The 24,345-nt window shown below is 43.7% G+C and overlaps 1 protein-coding gene across 8 annotated transcripts in view; it reads right to left on the bottom strand.

The window, feature by feature from the left end:
- Positions 1-737: 737 nt before the first annotated feature.
- Positions 738-24,345, bottom strand: part of LOC115201661 (E3 ubiquitin ligase RNF157) — a 33,710-nt gene continuing 10,102 nt past the window's right edge. Inside the window, exons 3-19 of one of the 8 annotated variants that reach the window (XM_029765469.1) lie at positions 23,244-23,332; positions 22,135-22,284; positions 21,900-22,017; positions 21,645-21,755; positions 21,150-21,197; positions 20,701-20,772; positions 20,182-20,341; positions 15,935-16,047; positions 15,622-15,854; positions 15,213-15,315; positions 15,021-15,129; positions 14,682-14,899; positions 14,490-14,555; positions 12,220-12,268; positions 9,855-9,968; positions 8,281-8,315; positions 738-2,920 (exon numbers count right to left, since the gene is read on the bottom strand). In XM_029765469.1, coding sequence (XP_029621329.1) covers positions 8,281-8,315; positions 9,855-9,968; positions 12,220-12,268; positions 14,490-14,555; positions 14,682-14,899; positions 15,021-15,129; positions 15,213-15,315; positions 15,622-15,854; positions 15,935-16,047; positions 20,182-20,341; positions 20,701-20,772; positions 21,150-21,197; positions 21,645-21,755; positions 21,900-22,017; positions 22,135-22,284; positions 23,244-23,332 — 1,788 coding nt within the window. In that variant the 3' untranslated portion in view covers positions 738-2,920. Of the gene's footprint in view, positions 2,921-8,255; positions 8,316-9,854; positions 9,969-12,219; positions 12,269-14,489; positions 14,556-14,681; positions 14,900-15,020; positions 15,130-15,212; positions 15,316-15,621; positions 15,855-15,934; positions 16,048-20,181; positions 20,342-20,700; positions 20,773-21,149; positions 21,198-21,644; positions 21,756-21,899; positions 22,018-22,134; positions 22,285-23,243; positions 23,333-24,345 lie in introns of all 8 variants that reach the window. The other 7 variants (XM_029765470.1, XM_029765471.1, XM_029765467.1 and 4 more) reach the window with 7 other exon arrangements.

Genomic DNA, 24,345 nt, shown 5'->3' with positions numbered 1-24,345 from the left:
GCCTGGTGTCATAGACGAGACGAAATATAGTCAAAGTAAATCCGGTACTCAAAATAGTATATTATGTTTTGTTTGGTATGGTTATTTAAGATGTTTGGTATGGTTATATAAGATGTTTGGTCAGGGTGGATGGTGGGCATATAACGTGACCGTCTTGCTACCCAAAGGTTGCGGGTTCAAATCTCAACATGGACAACTTTAGCATTTTTGCTAATTAGTACTTTTTAGCTACTTTAGAACTACTTAGCATGTTAGCTGCCTCGGGGCTCCAGTATCATACGTAACATCACTACTTATATGTGGATGGACAATAAAACAATAGACAATAAAACAAACAGTAAATACTACAGTAAAGTCTGCAAAAACACTACAGTAAACGCTATAGTATTTATACAGATGTAGGATCTTCCTTTGAGCCAGTTTGCTACAACAGGAAAATAATCCTGTGTCAAAAAGGAAATGTGGATTATAATTCATGGACATTTTTTTCGGGGTTGATACATTTGTCGTTAGGCAAATCAGGTTCCATTTTGGACGCATCCCATGTTTGCCTGGAGTCACAACACCTTGCTGATCTTGTCAGACACTGACACTACGCAGGGTGTAGTCCGACGTACAGAAGTTACACATTTACACATATGTCAAAGGTCCCAGACTTTAGCTGTATCCCCATTTCCTAATCTCCCTTTCTCACAGTTGTCTCATTCACTGGATGTAAACAAGAAATGGTAAAGGACTTTAGTTCGAAAAACTTTATTTTTTTTTCTTGCAGTTGACATTTTCAATCAGCATTCTACAAAAGTGACCCATGGTCCAGTATACTGTAGGTGAGAGGGATACAGGTAGGAGTGTATGAGCTGACAGTGTGTGAACACTAGCTAACAGAGCTGTAGCCAGCCTGTAGTTGAGGATAAGGAAGAGGGCATCTATAATGTATCTTATAGACTATCTGTGCATCTCAACTGGCACCCTATTCCCCCATATGGATCGCTACCTTCACTGAAAAGGGAATAAGGCTCAGGTCAAATGTAGTGCACAATACAGGGAATTGGGTTCTGGTCAAAGTAGTACACTATATAGGGAATAGGGTGTCATTTGGAGACAATATGACAATACAGAAAGGTCAGAGGGGTGTACCACTATGGGTACTCTTTAGGGATGTGTGGATCTGTGGAGCATACCACTGTGGGTACTCTACAGAGGTGGAGACTGACCTAGACTACCATGCTTTACTCTACAATCGCCTCATGCACCGCAGTGTGTTGCCTAGGTAACAGCAAGAAGTGCATTCCATGTTGGTGTCGTCATCCTTTTTTTTTTACATAGTGTTTTTTTTCTTCTCAAATACCATTATTCATTTCACATATCCACGTAATGAACAACACATTTTTGTTTAAACAAATAAAACACAGAACATGTGACGACATTAACAGTAGAGCATACACTAAAAACAATATAATAGAAAATTAAACAAACTAAAGGTTTTCACAAAATGAGAAGGTTCAGGTTTGTCTATCGAACAGCACAGGTGTTTTTGTAGGGTGATGTGTGTTACTTGTTTACAGGTACAGGTTCTGTATTGCTTTAGTGTCTTTGTGGTAAAGCTCGTTACACCAGTGAGTCAGACTGAGATAATACTGGTGTGTATGACTGTGTGTGTGTGTTAGGAAAGGTGTGCAAGGGACACAGGTGGTAGTTCAAAGTTCAGAGGTCATTCTTCTACAGTTAATAACCCCAAAACAAATCATTACGTTACATTCTCCTCTGAGTGTTACACATCCTCCATGGGCATCGTACATTCTCAGGGACTCCACTCTGTCGTCTTTACAGTTCAGTATCTATCTACCACCGCCATTTTGGATCAAATCCTCCATTCACCACCATGTACAGCAAGTCCAGTTTCTTAGCTAATGAGGCAAGTCCCATTCAGGATAGATCACAGTTGAGTACAGTAGGGCTGATTGGAGACATAAAAGAGCTGCATGCAAAACCAGGGCCAGAGTCTACTGGTTCATGGACCGGAGCTGGCAAGTCGAGTCCAGTACAATCCAGTTTGGTAGTCTAGTGAAGCTAACTGTTGTTTTTATAGTGTTAGATCACTCATTAGAAGGTCAAACAGAAATACATGAATATTAATTAGATTGCAGATCACACTAACCCCTGATTGGTTGGTTGGTAGAGGCAAGGGGAGGAGTCCCAAAGGTCTACCAATGACACGAAACACAAGAAAGCCATTATGACACATTGAGGGGGAGAATGGTCTAACTCTAGCAGTCTCCTTTTTGGACTGTGGATAGGTTAAATCCTCTTCAAGATTTCCCTGTTAGATTTAGATTTAGCAACTGAGATAGATGCTTCTCATCTATTGTCCAGAGCAAGGAGAGGTGCAGGACAGTTCAGTGAGGAGAGGTGCAGGACGGTTTAGTGAGGAGAGGTGCAGGACGGTTCAGTGAGGAGAGGTGCAGGACAGTTCAGTGAGGAGAGGTGCAGGACGGTTCAGTGAGGAGAGGTGCAGGACGGTTCAGTGAGGAGAGGTGCAGGACGGTTCAGTGAGGAGAGGTGCATGACGGTTCAGTGAGGAGAGGTGCAGGACGGTTGGGTTAGGACTGCCTCAGGACATGGGCGTTGGTTGATCAGGTGAGGAGATGCAGGAAGGAAGGCCGAGGTCTACTGCGTAATCATGAGGTTGCGTAAAATGGCTAAAATATCAGTCTGTGCTGTTATGACACTGAAGTCGGAATTGGACGGGTGTGTGCGTGTTACACTATGAGTGGTCCGCGGCGTGGTGTGTGAGGTGTTTGTTTGGGACTCTGGCCATCCCTAGTCTCCGCCCCCTGCTCCTCCAGGTTGATATTACTGGTTGAGGCGTGGTGGGGGAGAGGCTCTAACACTGGCCTATAGCCTCCCAGATACATCAGACCTGAGAGAGAGAGAGAGAGAGAGAGAGAGAGAGAGAGAGAGAGAGAGAGGAGACAAAAACAAAGGATATAAAAGAAAAACATGTTGAGGACTGTTCTATTCTATCACCATCTAGTGGGTGATAATGGTAGTGTCTAAAGTCTGTGGCGGACCAGTCTAACTGGAGGGAAAGGGGTAAAAGGGGATACCTAGTCAGTTGCGCATGCATTCAACCAAAATGTGTCCTCCACATTTAATCCAACCCCTCTGAATCAGAGAGATGTGGGGGGCTGCCTTAAATCGACATCATCGGCGACCAGGGAGCAGTTGTTGTTGGGGGTTAACTGCCTTGCTCAAGGGCAGAACTGCAGATTTTTCCACCTTGCTGGCGCGGGGATTCGAACCAGCGACCTTTCAGTTACTGGCCCAACACACTTAACCGCTAGGCTACCTACCTGGTCATTGCAATGGAGAGTTAAAGTCAGGTCTACTGGGCCACATGCATATTCAATAAGGGACCGATCCCAACTTCAGAAATGTGCTCAAAACACTTTTACCAGATGTGCTTCTCAAGTTGGGATTCGTCCCTGAAAGACAGGAGAGTTACAGTAGCTATATGCAGGGTTTTGTACCAGCCCAGCACCTGATTCAACTAATCAAGGTTTTCTTGAGGATTAGTCAATGATGGATGATTGAGTGCTGGGCTGAAACTAATATAAACTCTGAACACCGTTTGTCTCTCCAGGAGAAAGGTAAGACATCACTGATCTAGATCACACTATGGTTATTTACCAGGTAGCGGTTATTTACCAGGTAGCCAGGTAGTGGTTATTTACCAGGTAGCGGTTATTTACCAGGTAGTGGTTATTTACCAGGTAGTGGTTATTTATCAGGTAGTGGTTATTTACCAGGTAGTGGTTATTTATCAGGTAGCGGTTATTTACCAGGTAGTGGTTATTTACCAGGTAGTGGTTATTTACCAGGTAGTGGTTATTTACCAGGTAGTGGTTATTTACCAGGTAGTGGTTATTTACCAGGTAGCCAGGTAGTGGTTATTCGCCAGGTAGTGGTTATTTACCAGGTAGTGGTTATTTATCAGGTAGTGGTTATTTACCAGGTAGTGGTTATTTACCAGGTAGTGGTCATTTACCAGGTAGTGGTCATTTACCAGGTAGTGGTTATTTACCAGGGAGCCAGGTTGGGGTTATTTACCAGGTAGTGGTTATTTACCAGGTAGTGGTTATTTACCAGGTAGCCAGGTAGTGGTTATTTACCAGATAGCCAGGTAGTGGTTATTTACCAGGTAGTGGTTATTTACCAGGTAGTGGTTATTTAACAGGTAGTGGTTATTTACCAGGTATTTATTTACCAGGTAGTGGTTATTTACCAGGTAGTGGTTATTTACCAGGTAGTGGTTATTTATCAGGTAGTGGTTATTTACCAGGTATTGGTTATTTATCAGGTAGTGGTTATTTACCAGGTATTGGTTATTTATCAGGTAGTGGTTATTTACCAGGTAGTGGTTATTTACCAGGTAGTGGTTACTTACCAGGTAACCAGGTAGTGGTTAGTTAGTGGTTATTTACCAGGTAGTGGTTATTTACCAGGTAGCCAGGTAGTGGTTATTTACCAGGTAGTGGTTATTTACCAGGTAGCCAGGTAGTGGTTATTTACCAGGTAGTGGTTATTTACCAGGTAGTGGTTATTTAGCAGGTAGTGGTTATTTACCAGGTAGTGGTGATTTACCAGGTAGTGGTGATTTACCAGGTAGTGGTTATTTACCAGGTAGTGGTTATTTACCAGGGAGCCAGGTTGGGGTTATTTACCAGGTAGTGGTTATTTACCAGGTAGTGGTTATTTACCAGGTAGCCAGGTAGTGGTTAGTTAGTGGTTATTTACCAGGTAGTGGTTATTTACCAGGTAGTGGTTATTTACCAGGTAGTGGTTATTTACCAGGTAGTGGTTATTCGCCAGGTAGTGGTTATTTACCAGGGAGCCAGGTTGGGGTTATTTACCAGGTAGTGGTTATTTACCAGGTAGTGGTTATTTACCAGGTAGTGGTTATTTACCAGGTTGGGGTTATTTACCAGGTAGTGGTTATTTACCAGGTAGTGGTTATTTACCAGGTAGCCAGGTAGTGGTTAGTTAGTGGTTATTTACCAGGTAGTGGTTAGTTACCAGGTAGCCATGTAGTGGTTATTTACCAGGTAGTGGTTATTTACCAGGTAGTGGTTATTTACCAGGTAGCCAGGTAGTGGTTATTTACCAGGTAGTGGTTATTTACCAGGTATTGGTTATTTACCAGGTAGTGGTTATTTACCAGGTAGTGGTTATTTACCAGGTAGTGGTTATTTACAAGGGAGCCAGGTTGGGGTTATTTACCAGGTAGTGGTTATTTACCAGGTAGTGGTTATTTACCAGGTAGCCAGGTAGTGGTTAGTTAGTGGTTATTTACCAGGTAGTGGTTATTTACCAGGTAGTGGTTATTTACCAGGTAGCCAGGTAGTGGTTAGTTAGTGGTTATTTACCAGGTAGTGGTTATTTACCAGGTAGCCAGTTAGTGGTTAGTTAGTGGTTATTTACCAGGTAGTGGTTATTTATCAGGTAGTGGTTATTTACCAGGTAGTGGTTATTTACCAGGTAGTGGTTATTTACCAGGTAGTGGTTATTTACCAGGTAGTGGTTAGTTAGTGGTTATTTACCAGGTAGTGGTTATTTACCAGGTAGTGGTTATTTACCAGGTAGTGGTTATTTACCAGGTAACCAGGTAGTGGTTAGTTAGTGGTTATTTACCAGGTATTTATTTAATAGGTAGTGGTTATTTACCAGGTAGTGGTTATTTACCAGGTAGTGGTTATTTACCAGGTAGTGGTTATTTACCAGGTAACCAGGTAGTGGTTAGTTAGTGGTTATTTACCAGGTAGTGGTTATTTACCAGGTAGTGGTTATTTACCAGGGAGCCAGGTTGGGGTTATTTACCAGGTAGTGGTTATTTACCAGGTAGCCAGTTAGTGGTTATTTACCAGGTAGTGGTTATTTACCAGGTAGTGGTTATTTACCAGGGAGCCAGGTTGGGGTTATTTACCAGGTAGTGGTTATTTACCAGGTAGCCAGTTAGTGGTTAGTTAGTGGTTATTTACCAGGTAGTGGTTATTTACCAGGTAGTGGTTATTTACCAGGTAGTGGTTATTTACCAGGTAGTGGTTATTTACCAGGTAGTGGTTATTTACCAGGTAGCCAGGTCGTGGTTATTTACCAGGTAGTGGTTATTTACCAGGTAGTGGTTATTTACCAGGTAGTGGTTATTTACCAGGTAGTGGGTATTTACCAGGTAGTGGTTATTTATCAGGTAGTGGTTATTTACTAGGTAGTGGTTATTTACCAGGTAGTGGTTATTTATCAGGTAGTGGTTATTTACCAGGGAGCCAGGTTGGGGTTATTTACCAGGTAGTGGTTATTTACCAGGTAGCCAGTTAGTGGTTATTTACCAGGTAGTGGTTAGTTAGTGGTTATTTATCAGGTAGTGGTTATTTACCAGGTAGTGGTTATTTATCAGGTAGTGGTTATTTACCAGGTAGCGGTTATTTACCAGGTAGTGGTTATTTACCAGGTAGTGGTTATTTAACAAGTGGTTATTTTCCAGTTAGTGGTCAATTAGTGGTTACTTACCAGGTAGCCAGGTAGTGGTTAGTTAGTGGTTATTTACCAGGTAGCCAGGTAGTGGTTAGTTAGTGGTTATTTACCAGGTAGGGTTTATTTACCAGGTAGCCAGTTAGTGGTCAGTTAGTGGTTACTTACCAGGTAGCCAGGTAGTGGTTAGTTAGTGGTTATTTACCAGGTAGTGGTTATTTAACAAGTGGTTATTTTCCAGTTAGTGGTTAGTTAGTGGTTATTTACCAGGTAGTGGTTATTTACCAGGTAGTGGTTATTTACCAGGTAGTGGTTATTTACCAGGTTGGGGTTATTCGCCAGGTAGTGGTTATTTACCAGGTATTTATTTACCAGGTAGTGGTTATTTACCAGGTAGTGGTTATTTACCAGGTAGTGGTTATTTACCAGGTAGTGGTTATTTACCAGGTAGTGGTTATTTACCAGGTATTTGTTATTTACCAGGTAGTGGTTATTTACCAGGTAGTGGTTATTTACCAGGTAGTGGTTATTTACCTGGTATTTATTTAATAGGTAGTGGTTATTTACCAGGTAGTGGTTATTTACCAGGTATTTATTTAATAGGTAGTGGTTATTTAATAGGTAGTGGTTATTTACCAGGTATTTATTTAATAGGTAGTGGTTATTTACCAGGTAGTGGTTATTTACCAGGTAGTGGTTATTTAATAGGTAGTGGTTATTTACCAGGTATTTATTTAATAGGTAGGGGTTAAATACCAGGTAGTGGTTAAATACCAGGTAGTGGTTATTTATCAGGTGGTGGTTATTTACCAGGTAGTGGTTATTTACCAGGTAGTGGTTATTTACCAGGTAGTGGTTATTTACCAGGTAGTGGTTATTTACCAGGTAGTGGTTATTTACCAGGTAGTGGTTATTTACCAGGTAGTGGTTATTTACCAGGTATTTATTTAACAGGTAGTGGTTATTTACCAGGTGGTGGTTATTTATCAGGTATTGGTTATTTACCAGGTAGTGGTTATTTACCAGGTATTTATTTAATAGGTAGTGGTTATTTACCAGGTAGTGGTTATTTACCAGGTATTTATTTAATAGGTAGTGGTTGTTTAATAGGTAGTGGTTATTTACCAGGTAGTGGTTATTTACCAGGTAGTGGTTATTTACCAGGTAGTGGTTATTTACCAGGTAGTGGTTATTTACCAGGTAGCCAGGTAGTGGTTATTTACCAGGTAGTGGTTATTTACCAGGTATTTATTTAACAGGTAGTGGTTATTTACCAGGTGGTGGTTATTTATCAGGTATTGGTTATTTACCAGGTAGTGGTTATTTACCAGGTATTTATTTAATAGGTAGTGGTTATTTACCAGGTAGTGGTTATTTACCAGGTATTTATTTAATAGGTAGTGGTTGTTTAATAGGTAGTGGTTATTTACCAGGTAGTGGTTATTTACCAGGTAGTGGTTATTTACCAGGTAGTGGTTATTTACCAGGTAGTGGTTATTTACCAGGTAGCCAGGTAGTGGTTATTTATCAGGTAGTGGTTATTTACCAGGTAGCGGTTATTTACCAGGTAGTGGTTATTTACCAGGTAGTGGTTATTTACCAGGTAGTGGTTATTTACCAGGTAGTGGTTATTTACCAGGTAGTGGTTATTTACCAGGTAGTGAGCAGTCTACAGTGTCAATAGCGTGAGCCTGTGGTTTTAGTTTAGTGAATATCCTCTGACCTACCAGCTAGCCACAGCTATAGCCATACCTATTCCTCAATGTGCACAGGGCACGAATCCGCATCTGTCCATCCGAAAGGGAGCAGAGAGAGAGAGAGAGAGAGAGGGACATCGAAGAGGATACGGAAAATATGAAATGATGGATAAAGGAGAGAAACAGAGAATAGAACACATTTACGGCACAGAGAATTCAAATACCACAAAGAGAAAAGGTGAGGGGGTGGGTGGGTACAAGGGCGACCAAGGGAGAGCGAGGGACTGGGGTCAGATGTCAATAAGTTGGGAGTTACAGGAATGGGGGGAGCTAAGGCTTCGTCTGTAGTTATTAAAATAGGGGCTGTTCTCAAGTAGCCAGATGTCTAAATCTTTGAGTTCACTCTGCGGCTTGAGCTTTGTAACAAAAAGGCCAGAAAACAGGGACTAATAGTTTGAGAGTTGGTGGCCGCAGAAACATCGGCCATGTTAGAGCGCTACAGAGATAAAGTTAAAGCAACGTTTTTTCACTTGTTTTTGGATACTTGTTGTTCTTGTCAAAAGCAGTACTTGGATCTTGACACACTGCTGTGCACTGGGATTTTCTCTTGAGAAACAAAGCCTTTCACCCCTCCCTCACTGTAACCTGCTTCTGGTCAGCACAACAGAGGGGCACATCTAGCAAGCAAGGGAGAAGCAGAGGAGAGGGAGAGATGGATGGAGGGAGGGATGAGTCGCAGACGATTAGCAAAGCGGCTCGGAACTGGCAGACACTGAACATGAACTTGGAGCTCTGGAATGAACCGGATAGAACACCCACACGTGCTCTCACACACACACACTCATCCACACACACACACACACACACACACACACTCACCCACACACACACTCTCACCCACCCCCCCACACACACACACTCTCTCTCTCACACACGGACAAACAGAACACGGACAAATAGAACACCACAAAAGCTCTCACACACACACACAAATAAAACATGGTCAAACACACACAGTTACATGCAAAGACACACACACACTCTCACATATTCACAATCAGACACACTCACAAACATAAAGACACGCACACAGGAGTTTTCTACTGGGGGAGAGTAGGAAGAGATTACCCGCTATTGAGAAAAACAACAACAGACGACAACCACAACAGTGAAAGAAGGGTGGATGATGAGAAGGAAGCCTCCTGTTCTAACTGCTGAGAAAGACATGCTGTCAGTGTTCGGTATGGATAGATCCCACTGCTGACGCCAATTACAGCCTGATTTAGTCTGGCTCATTCATTCCCTTCCTGCATCTATTTACTGAGCCCTTTGAGATGAAACAACAGTAGTAGACAGACATTTGAAGGGCAAATGTTTACGCTAAACAAATCTTGGCTAGATACATCAGAGCCTCAGCTTTGACTTAAAGCTCTGTAGACCTGTCTGTCTGCCACTTCCTGCCCTCTCCACCTTCTTCTCCCCACTCTACCCTGACTTTTGTTCCACTGTTTTTCCTCTCGTCCATGATCCCTCGCTCACTTCTTATTTCCTTACACTGACACCCCTTTCTCTCCCCATTCGCCCCAGTCTCAGCTCTGGTTGGTCCATGTTCGGTAGGTTGCCACTCACCGGCGAATCGGCAGTCGGGAACCTGCTCATTGTCCAGCCCCCCCAAACAGTGCGTGTCGCAGAGGGCGACGCCCTGATTGTTATTGGCCAACTCTGGACACCTGCTCCGCCCACCTGCAAGCGAGGGCAAAGGTCAAACAACAGCAGCCAGGCACAGCAGGGGACGGGGCCAGGGGTGTAGCTAGTTTTTTGTGTGTGTGTGTGTGTGTGTGTGTGTGTGTGTGTGTGTGTGTGTGTGTAAAGGAGGGCATGGGTGAGATCATGTGATGGTGATGACTAGCATGTGGCTCAGCAGGCTCAGAGGATGCACATGGAAGCTGGCACACGGTGCAGCAGGGACAGATACATGCAAACATACATCATACGCACATGAACATATATAGAGACAGGATTCCTTTGGTTTCCTTATTAACTCATTTATTCATTGTTTGTTATCGTTTATTTAATGCCCACAGCCAATAGCACCACTCCATATTAACACACACGTCTTACTATACTTGTGAGGACTTTTTGGTGACCAACAATTAATTCCCATTCAAAATCTTATTTTCCCTAACCCTAAACCTAACCCTAAAATAGCCTTTTTACAAGTGAGGGCCGGCAAAATATACTCACTTCTCAGAATTTTAGTTGGTTTAGTATTCTTGTGACGACTTCTGGTACTCACAAGTATAATAAAACGTGTACACACACACACACACACACACACACACACACACACACACACACACACACACACACGTACAGTAAAACATGTACACACGCACACACACAATTATAGTAAAATGTGTATACACGCACACGTATAGTAAAACGTGTACACATGCATTCGCACGCACACACATGCAAACCCACTACGACTGGAGAAAAATAAATATTAAGAAGTTGTATACTAGTCAGAACATGCATGGTGATTAAGATGTCACAAACATACACACAAGATACACAAACATGCAGACATACAAGCATTTAAACACACATTCATAAATTACACACACACACACATTCAAACTCTGGGGTGTCACACACATTCAAACTCTGGGGGGGGACACATTCAAACTCTGGGGGGGGGGGGTCACACATTCAGACTCTGGGGGGGGGGGTCACACATTCAGACTCTGGGGGGGACACATTCAAACTCTGGGGGGGGGGGGGACACATTCAAACTCTGGGGTGGGACACATTCAAACTCTGGGGGGGACACATTCAAACTCTGGGGTGGGACACATTCAAACTCTGGGGGGGACACATTCAAACTCTGGGGACACAGAGAGGCAGGGTTAGAGATTGAAGCCCAATTTATCACTTTGGAGTGGAGGAAGAGAGGAGGATGAGGAGATGGAGTATGACTCCACACACACACACACACACACACACACACAGAGAGAGAGAGAGCGAGAGAGACACAGAGAGAGAGAGAGAGAGATGCTCACAGTCACACAAATATACTGTACATACAACTGCATATTAGTGTGTGGAATCTAAGCAGCGCATGCAGAGCACAGCAGGCAAACACACACGCATTGGCAAGCTAACAACCCACACACACACACAGCTGACCTGGATACAAATACTATTTAGGGGATTTCAAGTACTTTCAATGACATTTGGAAGTAAGTATTTAAATACTGTATATTTTATTTGAAAAGACAAGTAGTTGAATATTGGAATGTATTTGGAAATACACTTGGAAAGTATTTTAAAATACTCAAATACACTGACTCAAATATACTCCCATTTAACCCAGGTATTTGAAAATAGTATTTGAAAATACTTTCCAATAGTAGGCTATTTATAGGAAATTGTTTGAAAATCATTTCAATAGAAGTAGGCTCGTTTATGTTGGTCACAGTATTAGAAAATACTCAAATACACATAAAATAGGTATTTGAACCAGGTCTGACTGACACACACACACACACACATGGAGCAAACTGAGCCAAGTGCACAGGTGCAAACGCATGATTTGGGATGATTTCACCGATGGCCAGTATTTTAGCCCACATTTTAATTTACAGTAGAGAGGATCTAGCATGGCACCACTTACAACACCCTGCTATCTCACTAATAACAGTCTTTCTATGGTAGATCAAAGTATAGGGTGCTGTAACAGGGTAGTCAGTCACTAGAATGCCATGTTAGAAAGGACAAAAGTGGCAATGTCGTCAGAATTGATGAGAGTATTGGAGATTATTATTATATATATTTTTTTTATGTAAGGAGGCTTTAAGTTAGGATTAGTGGATAACATTGTATTAGTGGTTAGACTGCCCCATACCTCTGTCCTTTCCAGCATGGCCAAATAGTGAGGAGGATAAAACAGAGGAGTCAGAGGTGAGAGGTCAATAAGAGGTCACATAGTTACCCTGCTCGTGGGAAGGGGAGGGGCAGTCTTCTTCTGTGACATCATTTCCCTGTGAGAAGGAGAGAGAGTTGGATTTATGTTGTATTGTATATTTTATACGTTTTGTATCTATATCCATTCATATAGTTTAGGTACATTCCACCAATTCGGTGCCTTTTGAAAAGTGCAACTTGGGTCCAAAAAAAAATGATTTCATCTAATTTAAAAATTCTGTCACAAAGAGCTTGTTAAGTTCCAAATTAAGTAACAGGGTTGACGATTTCATCTTAAAATCAGCCATAAGTTCCCTTGTGACAGGGGGAATGGAAGCTTGGGTTGTGTGCAACAGGAGTGCCAATTAAATGGAAGCATCACCCACCCCCACATAAAATATATATATATATACTAGCCTGTCTATCTCTGGGTAACAGGGTTGACGTATTAATTCTAGCCTGTCTATCTCTGGGTAACAGGGTTGACGTGTTAATTCTAGCCTGTCTATCTCTGGGTAACAGGGTTGACGTTAATTCTAGCCTGTCTATCTCTGGGTAACAGGGTTGACGTGTTAATTCTAGCCTGTCTATCTCTGGGTAACAGGGTTGACGTATTAATTCTAGCCTGTCTATCTCTGGGTAACAGGGTTGACTTGTTATTCTAGTCTGTCTGTCTCTGGGTAACAGGGTTGACTTGTTATTCTAGTCTGTCTGTCTCTGGGTAACAGGGTTGACTTGTTATTCTAGTCTGTCTGTCTCTGGGTAACAGGGTTGACTTGTTATTCTAGTCTGTCTGTCTCTGGGTAACAGGGTTGACTTGTTATTCTAGTCTGTCTGTCTCTGGGTAACAGGGTTGACATGTTATTCTAGTCTGTCTGTCTCTGGGTAACAGGGTTGACTTGTTATTCTAGTCTGTCTGTCTCTGGGTAACAGGGTTGACATGTTATTCTAGTCTGTCTGTCTCTGGGTAACAGGGTTGACGTGTTAATTCTAGCCTGTCTATCTCTGGGTAACAGGGTTGACGTATTAATTCTAGCCTGTCTATCTCTGGGTAACAGGGTTGACATGTTATGCTCGACCCGCTCAGTTTTCCACCACAAAATAAATATGAAAATGGCCAAAAAGAGTAGAACCAGCTCAACTGATTTAACTTTAAATAATCTAAAAGATACATTGAACAAGGAATAGTTTCACCATATTAAAACGAAAGTTCATTTCACGTAACAGGGTTGACCTTAAAATGAGGGACAGATGTAAATGAATCACTGTGACAGTGCAAGGGATTTTACACTGTCTGGGGTGTTAGGCATAGGTAATGACTCAAAGGTAAAGGCACAGGAGACAGGAACGCGGTGCAAACAAAGAGGCTTTTATTAAGAAAATGAAAATGACATCCTGGCTCTTGCAGAGCTCGACAGGGTCAGACATAAAGTCGACAGGACAAGCCAAACTCTTAAGCGCTGCAAATCATATCGGTCCTGGTCATACCTCACGTGACGTGTGGTCTCCAGAATGCTCTCCCCACAGAGTTAGAGCTGCACACCTTTAAGTCTTTAGGCAGTCAATTAGAGGGCTGCCCCACCCTCGTTAAGGGAACAGTGCTGGCTAGGCTTGGCTCTTCTGCACCACAACCTCTACTAACATTAAATAAATAATCATCTTCAGAAAGGACTTTGTCAAAGCAACAAAATAACTAAGGCTTTACAATGATGGTGAAAATGTTTTGGGGGGGGGATTAAGTGGGTTAAAATCTTCCTAGAAATGACACAGGGTTGACAGAGGGACATGTGAAAATCCTGAATTTTGGCACTTTAGCCTTTATTCATGTTAAAAATCAGATTTATTGAATTCTCCATGTGGTCTATATTAAAGGGCACGACCCTACTACACATGCACTCTTCGTGGAACGACCCTACTACACATGCACTCTTCGTGGAACGACCCTACTACACATGCACTCTTCGTGGAACGACCCTTTACACATGCACTCTTCGTGGAACGACCCTACTACACATGCACTCTTCGTGGAACGACCCTACTACACATGCACTCTTCGTGGAACGACCCTACTACACATGCACTCTTCGTGGAACGACCCTACTACACATGCACGCTTCGTGGAACGACCCTATTACACATGCACTCTTCGTGGAACGACCCTATTACACATGCACTCTTCGTGGAACGACCCTTCTACACATGCACGCTTCGTGGAACGACCCTACTATATATGCACTCTTCGTGGAACGACCCTACTATATATGCATTCTTCGTGGAACGACCCTACTATATATGCACCTCTGAATCCTGCTCGTCTGACACAGCAACTGAGAAGTTCTGTTCTTTTGGTTCCATGGGTAGCTCCTGAGAGAGAGACAAAAAAAGAGGGAGAAAGAAAAAGGGGGGGTTATTCTCTATGTCAGAGATTTCGACTAGCCACTTCTCTAGGTTTTCCATCACTCTCTCCACCCCTGTTCTCCCTCGTCTCACTTCCCCATCCTGCTGTGAGGGTCCCCGGCTCTCCATGGGTGCGTCCTGGTTCTCCTCCCCCTCTGCTTCTCCTCCCTCCTCCCCCTCTACCTCCCCCTCCGGCCCAGCCAGGTAGGATCCGGACATGGAAGACAGGGTGTCAGTGCTGATCTGAGAGTGATGGCTGTGGGACGAAGCCATGGACATGACTGACTGGGCAAGGCTACTGCTCACTTGGTCTGAGAGGGGGAGAGACAGAGAGAAGAAGAGACAATTAACAATGTTTTATAATTTGACACATTTTCTATTGCCCACTGGCCACCCCCTAGCAGCGCCTGCCAGCCCCAGCAGAAAGCTCACCTTCAGGGGAGGTGATGGTGGAGGAGAAAGGTGTTCCAGTACAGGAGGACTGGTCGATGGCTCCAGACGAGGATAGAGTCAGGTTCTCACTCTCTGGAGTTACACCACTCTGGAACAGAGAGCAGACAGAGTAAGGTCAAACACACACACCGGAGACAGACAGGCACCAACACACACACTGTGTCAGTGTACCTCCGGTTGTTGTTTCCGGCGGCAGGCCTGAACTTCTGATTCGCTGCGTTCTGACTTCTCGTCCTCCTCCTCGGGCAGCACCGAAGAATTCTGGGAGAGAGACCTGACACATCCCATAATGTAGCAGTCAGAATCAAAAACACCACAACAAACACTCACAACACTACCTTTGTCCAGAAAGAAAGATATTCTATGAGCTAAACCTTCAAAAGTCCTAGGAAATTAATTCCTATTCAAATGTACAGTATGTTTGTATGCGTTTATGCATCCCAAATGGCACCCTATTTCCCATGTAGTGCACTACTTTTGACCAGGGCCCATAGAGTAGTAGTCAAAAGTAGTGCATTATATAGGGAATTTGGTGTCATTTGGGACACAACCCGTGTCTTCAAGTGTATGCTCCTCTCACTTGGAGCCGCTCTTCTTCAGTTTGAGTCCCTGGCTGGAGTTGGAGTGGTCCAGGGGGGACATGGAGCGTGCCGGGGCGGGGTGGGTCTCACTGCTATAGTGGGGCAGGGTCCCTGAGACGTGGCCCCCAGAGAGGTCCTGCAGAGGGGGGGCCGAGGGAGACACACTCAGGGGCCCGTTCAGAGCCTCCAGGAGAGACACGGCCTCATAACCTGGGGGGATGTGGTCCGACGCCTGGGGGGAACGAAAAAAGGAGATGAGATGTTGCAATACGCTGTATTTAAAAGAAAAAGCTGTGTATGTATATATTATACCGAGTGTTCCTCTGAGTCGGAGGTCTGGGAGGTGATAACGGGGTTAAACCCGGCAGGAGAGAGAGGACTCAGCTTCTTCCTCATGGCTCGGATCTGCAGCAGGGCCCGGAACGCTAAGGACGCATTATAACATGACTAAATGCCCACATCAGTAGCATTCCATTTTTTTGAGTTGAAAGATGGCCAGAGCTTACCCATGATGCTGCACAACAATGTAAGTCAATAAGTAATTGTTTTAGTCAAAGTATGATATATTTGGGCTTGAAGTGACAAAAACTGCACACTTTGTGCAAATCCGTGCCAATGACATTTATTTTACTATGAAATTACCTATAAATTATTTTTAGCCTAAGTTTTTTTTCAGTGCTGGGTTTTATTTGAATGGTACCACCCACCAATATGGCATTGTTTGTTAATCAGAAACACCTACAAAGTTTGCGAGTCGCAGTGAAACTGTTTATGCACCTCCCCCTTTTTTTACCAGAAAATTATCATAATGCATTGGATATTTTGTCAAATGTAACTTATATCTGAGCTAGTCTACATGAAAAAAATATGACCATATTATAGATAGTAAAATTGCATGATATGATTGCATTTTGGAACCCTGCTCCCCTTGTCGCCCTAAGATGAATGGTTTTGCAATGCCCGGGGCCCCGGGTGTGCAGGGTTTGCTCCTTTTTGACCATTCAATTGATCCTAAAGAGACATCTCCACCCACCCGGGGCACCGGGCCATGCAAAACAAACGCGCCCATTGCTTTAATATTTAGGCTCCATATTACTGGAGCTTATATTCTTTCTATTTCTAGGGTGGATTCACGGACGCAGTTTAGATAATGCATTAATATACAGCTGTGCAGTTTAGATAATGCATTGATTTATTTTTATTTATTTATTTTATTTCACCTTTATTTAACCAGGTAGGCAAGTTGAGAACAAGTTCTCATTTACAATTGCGACCTGGCCAAGATAAAGCAAAGCAGTTCGACAACATACAAAAACACAGAGTTACACATGGAGTAAAACAACATACAATCAATGATGCAGTAGAAAAAAATAAGACTATATACAATGTGAGCAAATGATGTGAGATAATGGAGGTAAAGGCAAAAAAATGCCATGGTGGCAGAGTAAATAAAGTATGGCAAGAAAAACACTGGAATGGTAGATTTGTAGTTTGAAGAAAGTTAAAAGTTAAAATATAAATAATATGGTGCAAAGGAGCAAAAATAAATAAAATAAATAAATACAGTAGGGGAAAAGGTAGTAGTTTGGGCTCAATTAAAGATGGGCTATGTACAGGTGCAGAGATCTGTGAGCTGCTCTGACAGCTGGTGCTTAAAGCTAGTGAGGGAGATTAGTGTTTCCAGTTTTAGAGATTTTTGTAGTTCGTTCCAGTCATTGGCAGCTGAGAACTGGAAGGAGAGACGACCAAAGGAGGAGTTGGCTTTAGGGGTGACCAGAGAGATATACCTGCTGGAGCGCGTGCTACAGGTGGGTGCTGCTATGGTGACCAGTGAGCGGAGATAAGGGGGGACTTTACCTAGCAGGGTCTTGTAGATGACCTGGAGCCAATGTGTTTGGCGACGATTATGAAGTGAAGGCCAGCCAACGAGAGCATACAGGTCGCAGTGGTGGGTTGTATATGGGGCTTTGGTGACAAAACGGATGGCACTGTGATAGACTGCATCCAGCTTGTTGAGTAGGGTATTGGAGGCTATTTATAGCTGTGCAGTTTAGATAATGCATTAATATATAGCGGTGCAGTTTAGATAATGCATTAATATATAGCTGTGCGGTTTAGATAATGCATTAATATATAGCGGTGCAGTTTAGATAATGCATTAATATATAGCGGTGCAGTTTAGATAATGCATTAATATATAGCAGTGCAGTTTAGATAATGCATTAATATATAGCGGTGCAGTTTAGATAATGCATTAATATATAGCGGTGCAGTTTAGATAATGCATTGATATTTAGCTAGCTTGCTGAAATTTAAACAGAGAGAACAAAGAATATAGTTATTTGATAATATCCGTGTGCATGTACAAATATTAATGACGTCTGGAATCCGACACAGTTTCATGGAACTATCAAACCGTAAGAGTCAGACAAACGTCAACCCTCAACATGTCAACGACTATAGGCAGGGTTTATCTGTGACTGACCTCGTGACAGGTAGGCTGCTTGTCTCTTTCTGAAAGAATTATTTTCACCTGACTTACAGTGTGCCCGTCTTAACCGAAATGGTGCTCACATAACTTTCATTAGCTTGCAAAAGGTTAGCATGCTAGCTAGTTACACTGACAGCTGACAGTCAATGCCTTATTGGTTTTTATTTCTCTGCTACACTTGAAAATCACCACAACATTTTCCACCCTCCAATTCCTGAACATGTAGTAGCAGCCTGCGTCAGTCTTCGAGGTGGAACCTAAACGAGAATTTCCCCTCTAGGATGGGAATTACTCGAAATAGGTACAGCAACTTCCTCTGAGGTGGACCTTTAAGTATTGATGTGGTGGTCTTATGCATACCAGAGTATGACTTACGAAGATCTTATGTAGCATTATAGACTCACACAGTCTGCAGATGGGGCATCAGTTAGGCTGTTAGTCCCTGTGCCCAAGAACACAAAGGCAACCTGCCTAAATGACTACAGACCCGTAGCACTCACGTCTGCCATGAAGTGCTTTGAAAGGCTGGTCATGGCTCACATCAACACCATTATCCCAGAAACCCTAGACCCACTCCAATTTGCATACCGCCCAAACAGATCTACAGATGATGCAATCTCTCTTGCACTCCACACTGCCCTTTCCCACCTGGACAAAAGGAACACCTACGTGAGAATGCTGTTCATTGACTACAGCTCAGCGTTCAACACCATAGTACCCTCAAAGCTCATCACTAAGCTAAGGACCCTGGGACTAAACACCTCCCTCTGCAACTGGATCCTGGACTTCCTGACAGGCCGCCCCCAGGTGGTGAGGGTAGGCAACAACACATCTGCCACGCTGATCCTCAACACGGGTTCCCCTCAGGGGTGCATGCTCAGTCCCCTCCTGTACTCCTTGTACACCCACGACTGCATGGCCAGGCACAACTCCAACACCCTCATTAAGGCTGCCGACGACACAACAGTGGTAGGCCTGATCACCGACAACGATGAGACAGCCAATAGGGAGGAGGTCAGAGACCTGGCTGTGTGGTGCCAGGATAACAACTTTTCCCTCAACGTGATCAAGACAAAGGAGATGATTGTGGACTACAGGAAAAGGAGGACCAAGCACGCCCCATTCTCATCGACGGGGCTGTAGTGGAGCAGGCTGAGAGCTTCAAGTTCCTTGGTGTCCACATCACCAACAAACTATCATGAACCAAACACACCAAGACAGTCGTGAAGAGGGCACGACAAAGCCTATTCCCCCTCAGGAGACTGAAAAGATTTGGCATGGGTCCTCAGATCCTAAAAAAGTTCTACAGCTGAACCATCGAGAGCATCCTGACTGGTTGCATCACTGCCTGGTATGGCAACTGCTCGGCCTCCAACCTCAATGCACTACAGAGGGTAGTGCGTACGGCCCAGTACATCACTGGAGCCAAGCTTCCTGCCATGCAGGACCTCTATATCAGGCGGTGTCAGAGGAAGGCCCAAGTAATTGCCAAAGACTCCAGCCACCCTAGTCATAGACTGTTCTCTCTGCTACCGCACTGCAAGCGGTAGCGGAGCGCCAAGTCTAGGTTCAAAAGGCTTCTTAACAGCTTTTACCCCCAAGCCATAAGACTCCTGAACAGCTAATCAAACTATTTGCCTTGTCCCCCCCCCCCCGCCCCTCGTTTACGCTGCTGCTACTCTCTGGTTATTATCTATTTTTAGTCACTTTAATAACTCTACCTACATGTACATATTACCTCAATTACCTTGACTAACCGGTGCCCCCGCACATTGACTCTGTACTGGTGCCCCCTGTATATAGCCTTGCTACTGTTATCTTACTGCTGCTCTTTAACTATCTGTTATTTTTTACTTAACACTTATTTTTCTTAAAACTGCATTGTTGGTTAAGGGCTTGTAAGTAAGCATTTCACTGTAAGGTCTACACCTGTTGTATTCGGCACATGTAACAAATAAAATGTGATTTGATTTAACTGAGAATGTATTAGGTATTGCTATGAAGCTCACAAATGCCAACGTATGGCTTACAAAGGTCTTATGTAGCATTATAGACATTATAGACTCACGCAGCCTGCATATGGGGCAGCAGTTGGCCTGGTAGCGGAGAGTGTCGGCGCAGGCATTACAGAGACACAGGTGTCTGCAGGGCAGGATGAGTGTGTCGCGGACATCCGACAGACACACCACACACTCCGCACTGTTATCACTGATCTCATCATCCGCAACCTGGGGACAACATAATCAATCAATCAATTAATACATCAATACATCATTACATTCAGAGAGCAGTATGGTAGCTTGGTCAAACACAGTAAAAATGAGATTTACTGTACATATACTCTAACCCAGTGTGTTTAGGGCATGGACTACTGAACACAGTGCTTTTTGTTCAAAACTTTCAAAGTGACTCTCTGTAGAACTGGTTAGAGCAATGGTTCCCAACTCCAGTCCTCCAGTACCTCCAACAGTGCATAGTTTTATTGTAGCCCCTGACAAAAAAACACCCGATTTAACTTGGCCCTCAATTAGTTAAATCAGGTGTTCACTAGTCCATGTCCTAAACAACCAAATTCTCAACTTGGTACCTTTGATTCTTGGCTGTTGTACTTGTTCTCGATGCCGTAGATCTCCTGAAGAAGGTAACTCACCCCATCCACCTGGAGAAGAAACATGTTGGGGATGAGAGAGAGAAGGTTTCACTATAAAACATCCCAGGAAGGATGGTGAAAGGGGGAGAGAGGGTTTGGAGGAGAAGGGGGGAGGCAATAACAGGCAGGAAAGAGAGGGGGGCAAGATAGAATACAGAGTGAGACAAGAGTGAGACAAGAGAGCGAGCGAGAGAAGACAGAGAGAAGACAGAGAAGACAGCGAGAGAGAGAAGAGAGCGAGAAGACAGAGAGAAGACAGCGAGAAGACAGAGAGAGAGAAGAGAGCGAGAAGACAGAGAGAAGACAGCGAGAAGACAGAGAGAGAGAGAAGAGAGCGAGAGAGAGAAGAGAGCGAGATGAAAAGGACTTGGTGGAAACATACTCACCACTTGTTTCTGTTTCAGAGGTTTGACACAGTAGCTCCCATCCATGTGCTGTGGAACAAACAGTAAATACTTAGCTGACGCTTACAACAATCCAATCCCACTGGACACAGACGGCAATTCAACATCGAGTTTTTACATTTGATTGAGTTGACAACTAACGTGAATTCAATGTGAAATCAACAAACATTTGAAGCATGTCATTGGATTTAGCTTAAAAGTTGGATAAAAAAAAAGACAAACATACGCTGATGACTGAAATCAGTTTTCCACCTTGATTCAATGTTATCATATAGATTTTTGTTGTTGAAATGATGTGGAAACAACATTGATTCAACCAGTTTGTGCCCAGGGGGATACTTTTAAGAGTCAAACATTTCAAAACATGTCAGACAAACATTAAGATACCTAATGAGTAAAAGTTAACATACTTCAACACGTTGTAAATGTAACACTTTACTTACAATCCTACAGCACATCAGACTTAAAGCTCCTTACCTTCTCAAAGGTGGCCAGGAGGACATGGGAGTGACCCATGTGATCTTCCCCCTCGTCTACTGTTGCTTGAACGACCATGGGAAACACATCCTTATCCATGTCAAACAGCAACTAGAAAGAGGGGGAGAGAGAGAGAGAGAGAGAGCGAGACAGAGAGAGGGGGTGGTGGAAAAGAGGGTGAGATAAAGAGAGGTTATACACTGAAAACACACATACTTCGTTAGTAATATGCATAAACACACACACAGACCATACCTCCTCATCGGCCCACTCTGACAAATTGATGGAGTGGGAGGGCAGACAGAACTGCTGACAGACTCCTCTCTTAAAGTGCACCGTCTCTGACTGGAGAGAGCTGTCCTGGGGAATGTAGCTATAGGAGAGATGCAGAGAGTTAGGGAGATAAACACACACACACACACACACACACACACACACACACACACACACACACACACACACACACACACACACACACACACACACTTACATAGGCACTCCATTGTGGAACTCCTCTATAGCTTGATAGTAGATTGTGATGGCCACCTGTGTGTCAGCGTCGAAGGTGAACTCTATGTTGTAACAGGCTTTGCTTTTCCCTGCCACGTCCTCCCCTGGCAGTTTCAGGTCCTCACTACACCTGCCAGCATGCAGAAACACAGCTAGCGTCATCTACACACCGTTACAATAATGTAGTAACAGTATAGGGAGTAAGCTCGGCAACCCACAACCAAGGCTTGTGAAAGCCTCCGGCTAGCTATTTGGTTCTGGGGGGAGAAGTTGAGATGTTGGACTATTGCAATAAAACAGACTACAGATGTAGGATTTTAATTTGAGCCGGTTTGAGACAGGAGGGAAAGAATCCTGAATTATTATGTGGATGTCACAACGTCCACAGAAGGTGGCGCCTCTCCTCGGTCGGGCGGTGCTCGGCGGTCGTCGTCGCCGGCCTACTAGCTGCCACCGATCTATGTTTCAGTGTCTGTTAGTCATGTCTGTTTTTTGGTTGCACCTGTGTCTTGTTTGTCATTAGTGGGGGGGTATTTAGTTCGTCTGTGTTTAGTCAGGATTCGTGCGGGATTGTTCTATGTTACGTGTGGTAGGGGTTGTAATTATTTAACGTAGTTGCATTTGCTACGTATCGTTTAGGCATTAGGGTTGCGGGCTGCACCCCGTCTGTCTTTTAGAGTGGAGCTTTCCTCTCGTCATTTGACTTTTGTGCAACCTGCCTTATATGTGGATTTTGCCCCTTGGCAGTATTAAATTACGTTTGTTCAAACGGAACTCAGTCTCCTGCGCCTGACTCATCCTCCAGTGATTTATCTGCCCGTGACAGTGGATTATAATTAATGGACCTTTTTTGTAGGGGTTGATACATTTTCCTTTGAGAAAATCAAGTCTGACATTTTAAAAGTGGAAATTACAAACTTTAGAAGCCTTTTTAAACCTCGAACACACTACAAGTTTGCATTTCCTGCTGTACAGTAAAATTCTCAGCAACAAAAGGGTGATGCAATTAAGATCTTACATCTGTAACCATAAGTAAAATAATAATGAAGGGGATATAAACTAGAAGTAAATTGTGTGAGAGATACTCACCGTACGAGCCTCAGCGTATCTTTACGGATGTTTATAAGGCTTCGTAGTGTCTTTACTGGCTCCTGAGGAGGCGGTGCCGCATAGGGAAACTGTAAAGGAACCAATCACAAAAAGGTCACATCAATAACAATGACAAAAGCGTCACATGATCTGATCAACTAATCACCAAGCCCTTGATCAGTTGAATCAGGTGGGTTAGCGCAAAGCATTGTCCTGGATATTTCACCTACTTAATAAAACAATGGATACATTTTCTTTCCCCACGTTTATTACTGGACTTTGCACAATCTGAGCGTCTTTCCAGTGTACTGTGTTTTTGTTGCTGACTGTGTAAGAAGAGAGTTGAGTGGGTCAAAAATACAAAATGTCCAACGCTTAACTATTTACTGACATTATGATGTTTGTGTCAGTAACTAAGTTTGTGAGGAAAGACGACACCTGTAGCAAATTAAATCTCCTCCCCTCTCAACAATCAAACAATCTCCTCGCCAGTGAACGGCTGCGTCTATAGTATCCAGATCCTGTTATCCTAATCTGTTGTTGTATTTCTCATCCCTCCACCACCCGTCAGCCATCATCCCTCCACCACCCGTCTCCTCCCTTTTCCTCTGCCCTTCTCCCTATTTTTCAGGGTCCATAATGGGGATTAACTCTGTGCTGAGAAGCAGAGACCACCAGGACTCCCACCCCAACACTCAGTCTTCATCTCCTCTTCCCGATCCATGCAACGACCAAGCAACATCCTCCCCAACCATCAACCTCCACCAACCATCAACCTGCACTCCACCAACCATCATCCTCCCCCAACCATCAACCTGCACTAAACATCATCCTCCCCCAACCATCAACCTGCACTAAACATCATCCTCCCTGAACCATCAACCTGCACCAAACATCATCCTCCCCCAACCATCAACCTGCACTAAACATCATCCTCCCCCAACCATCAACCTGCACCAAACATTAAGCGCCACCAAACATCCTGAGCCATCAAGCTCCGTCAACCATCACGATGCCTCAACCATCCCGAACATCACTTAAATCATCCAGTTTTCCTCTCCATCTTGCAACACCATCTCTGACGACACCTTTCAAGACTCTT

The sequence above is a fragment of the Salmo trutta genome, chromosome 10 (assembly GCF_901001165.1).
Source record: "Salmo trutta chromosome 10, fSalTru1.1, whole genome shotgun sequence".
NCBI classification, from domain to species: domain Eukaryota; kingdom Metazoa; phylum Chordata; class Actinopteri; order Salmoniformes; family Salmonidae; genus Salmo; species Salmo trutta.
This window is presented reverse-complemented; position numbering and strand designations above follow the sequence as displayed.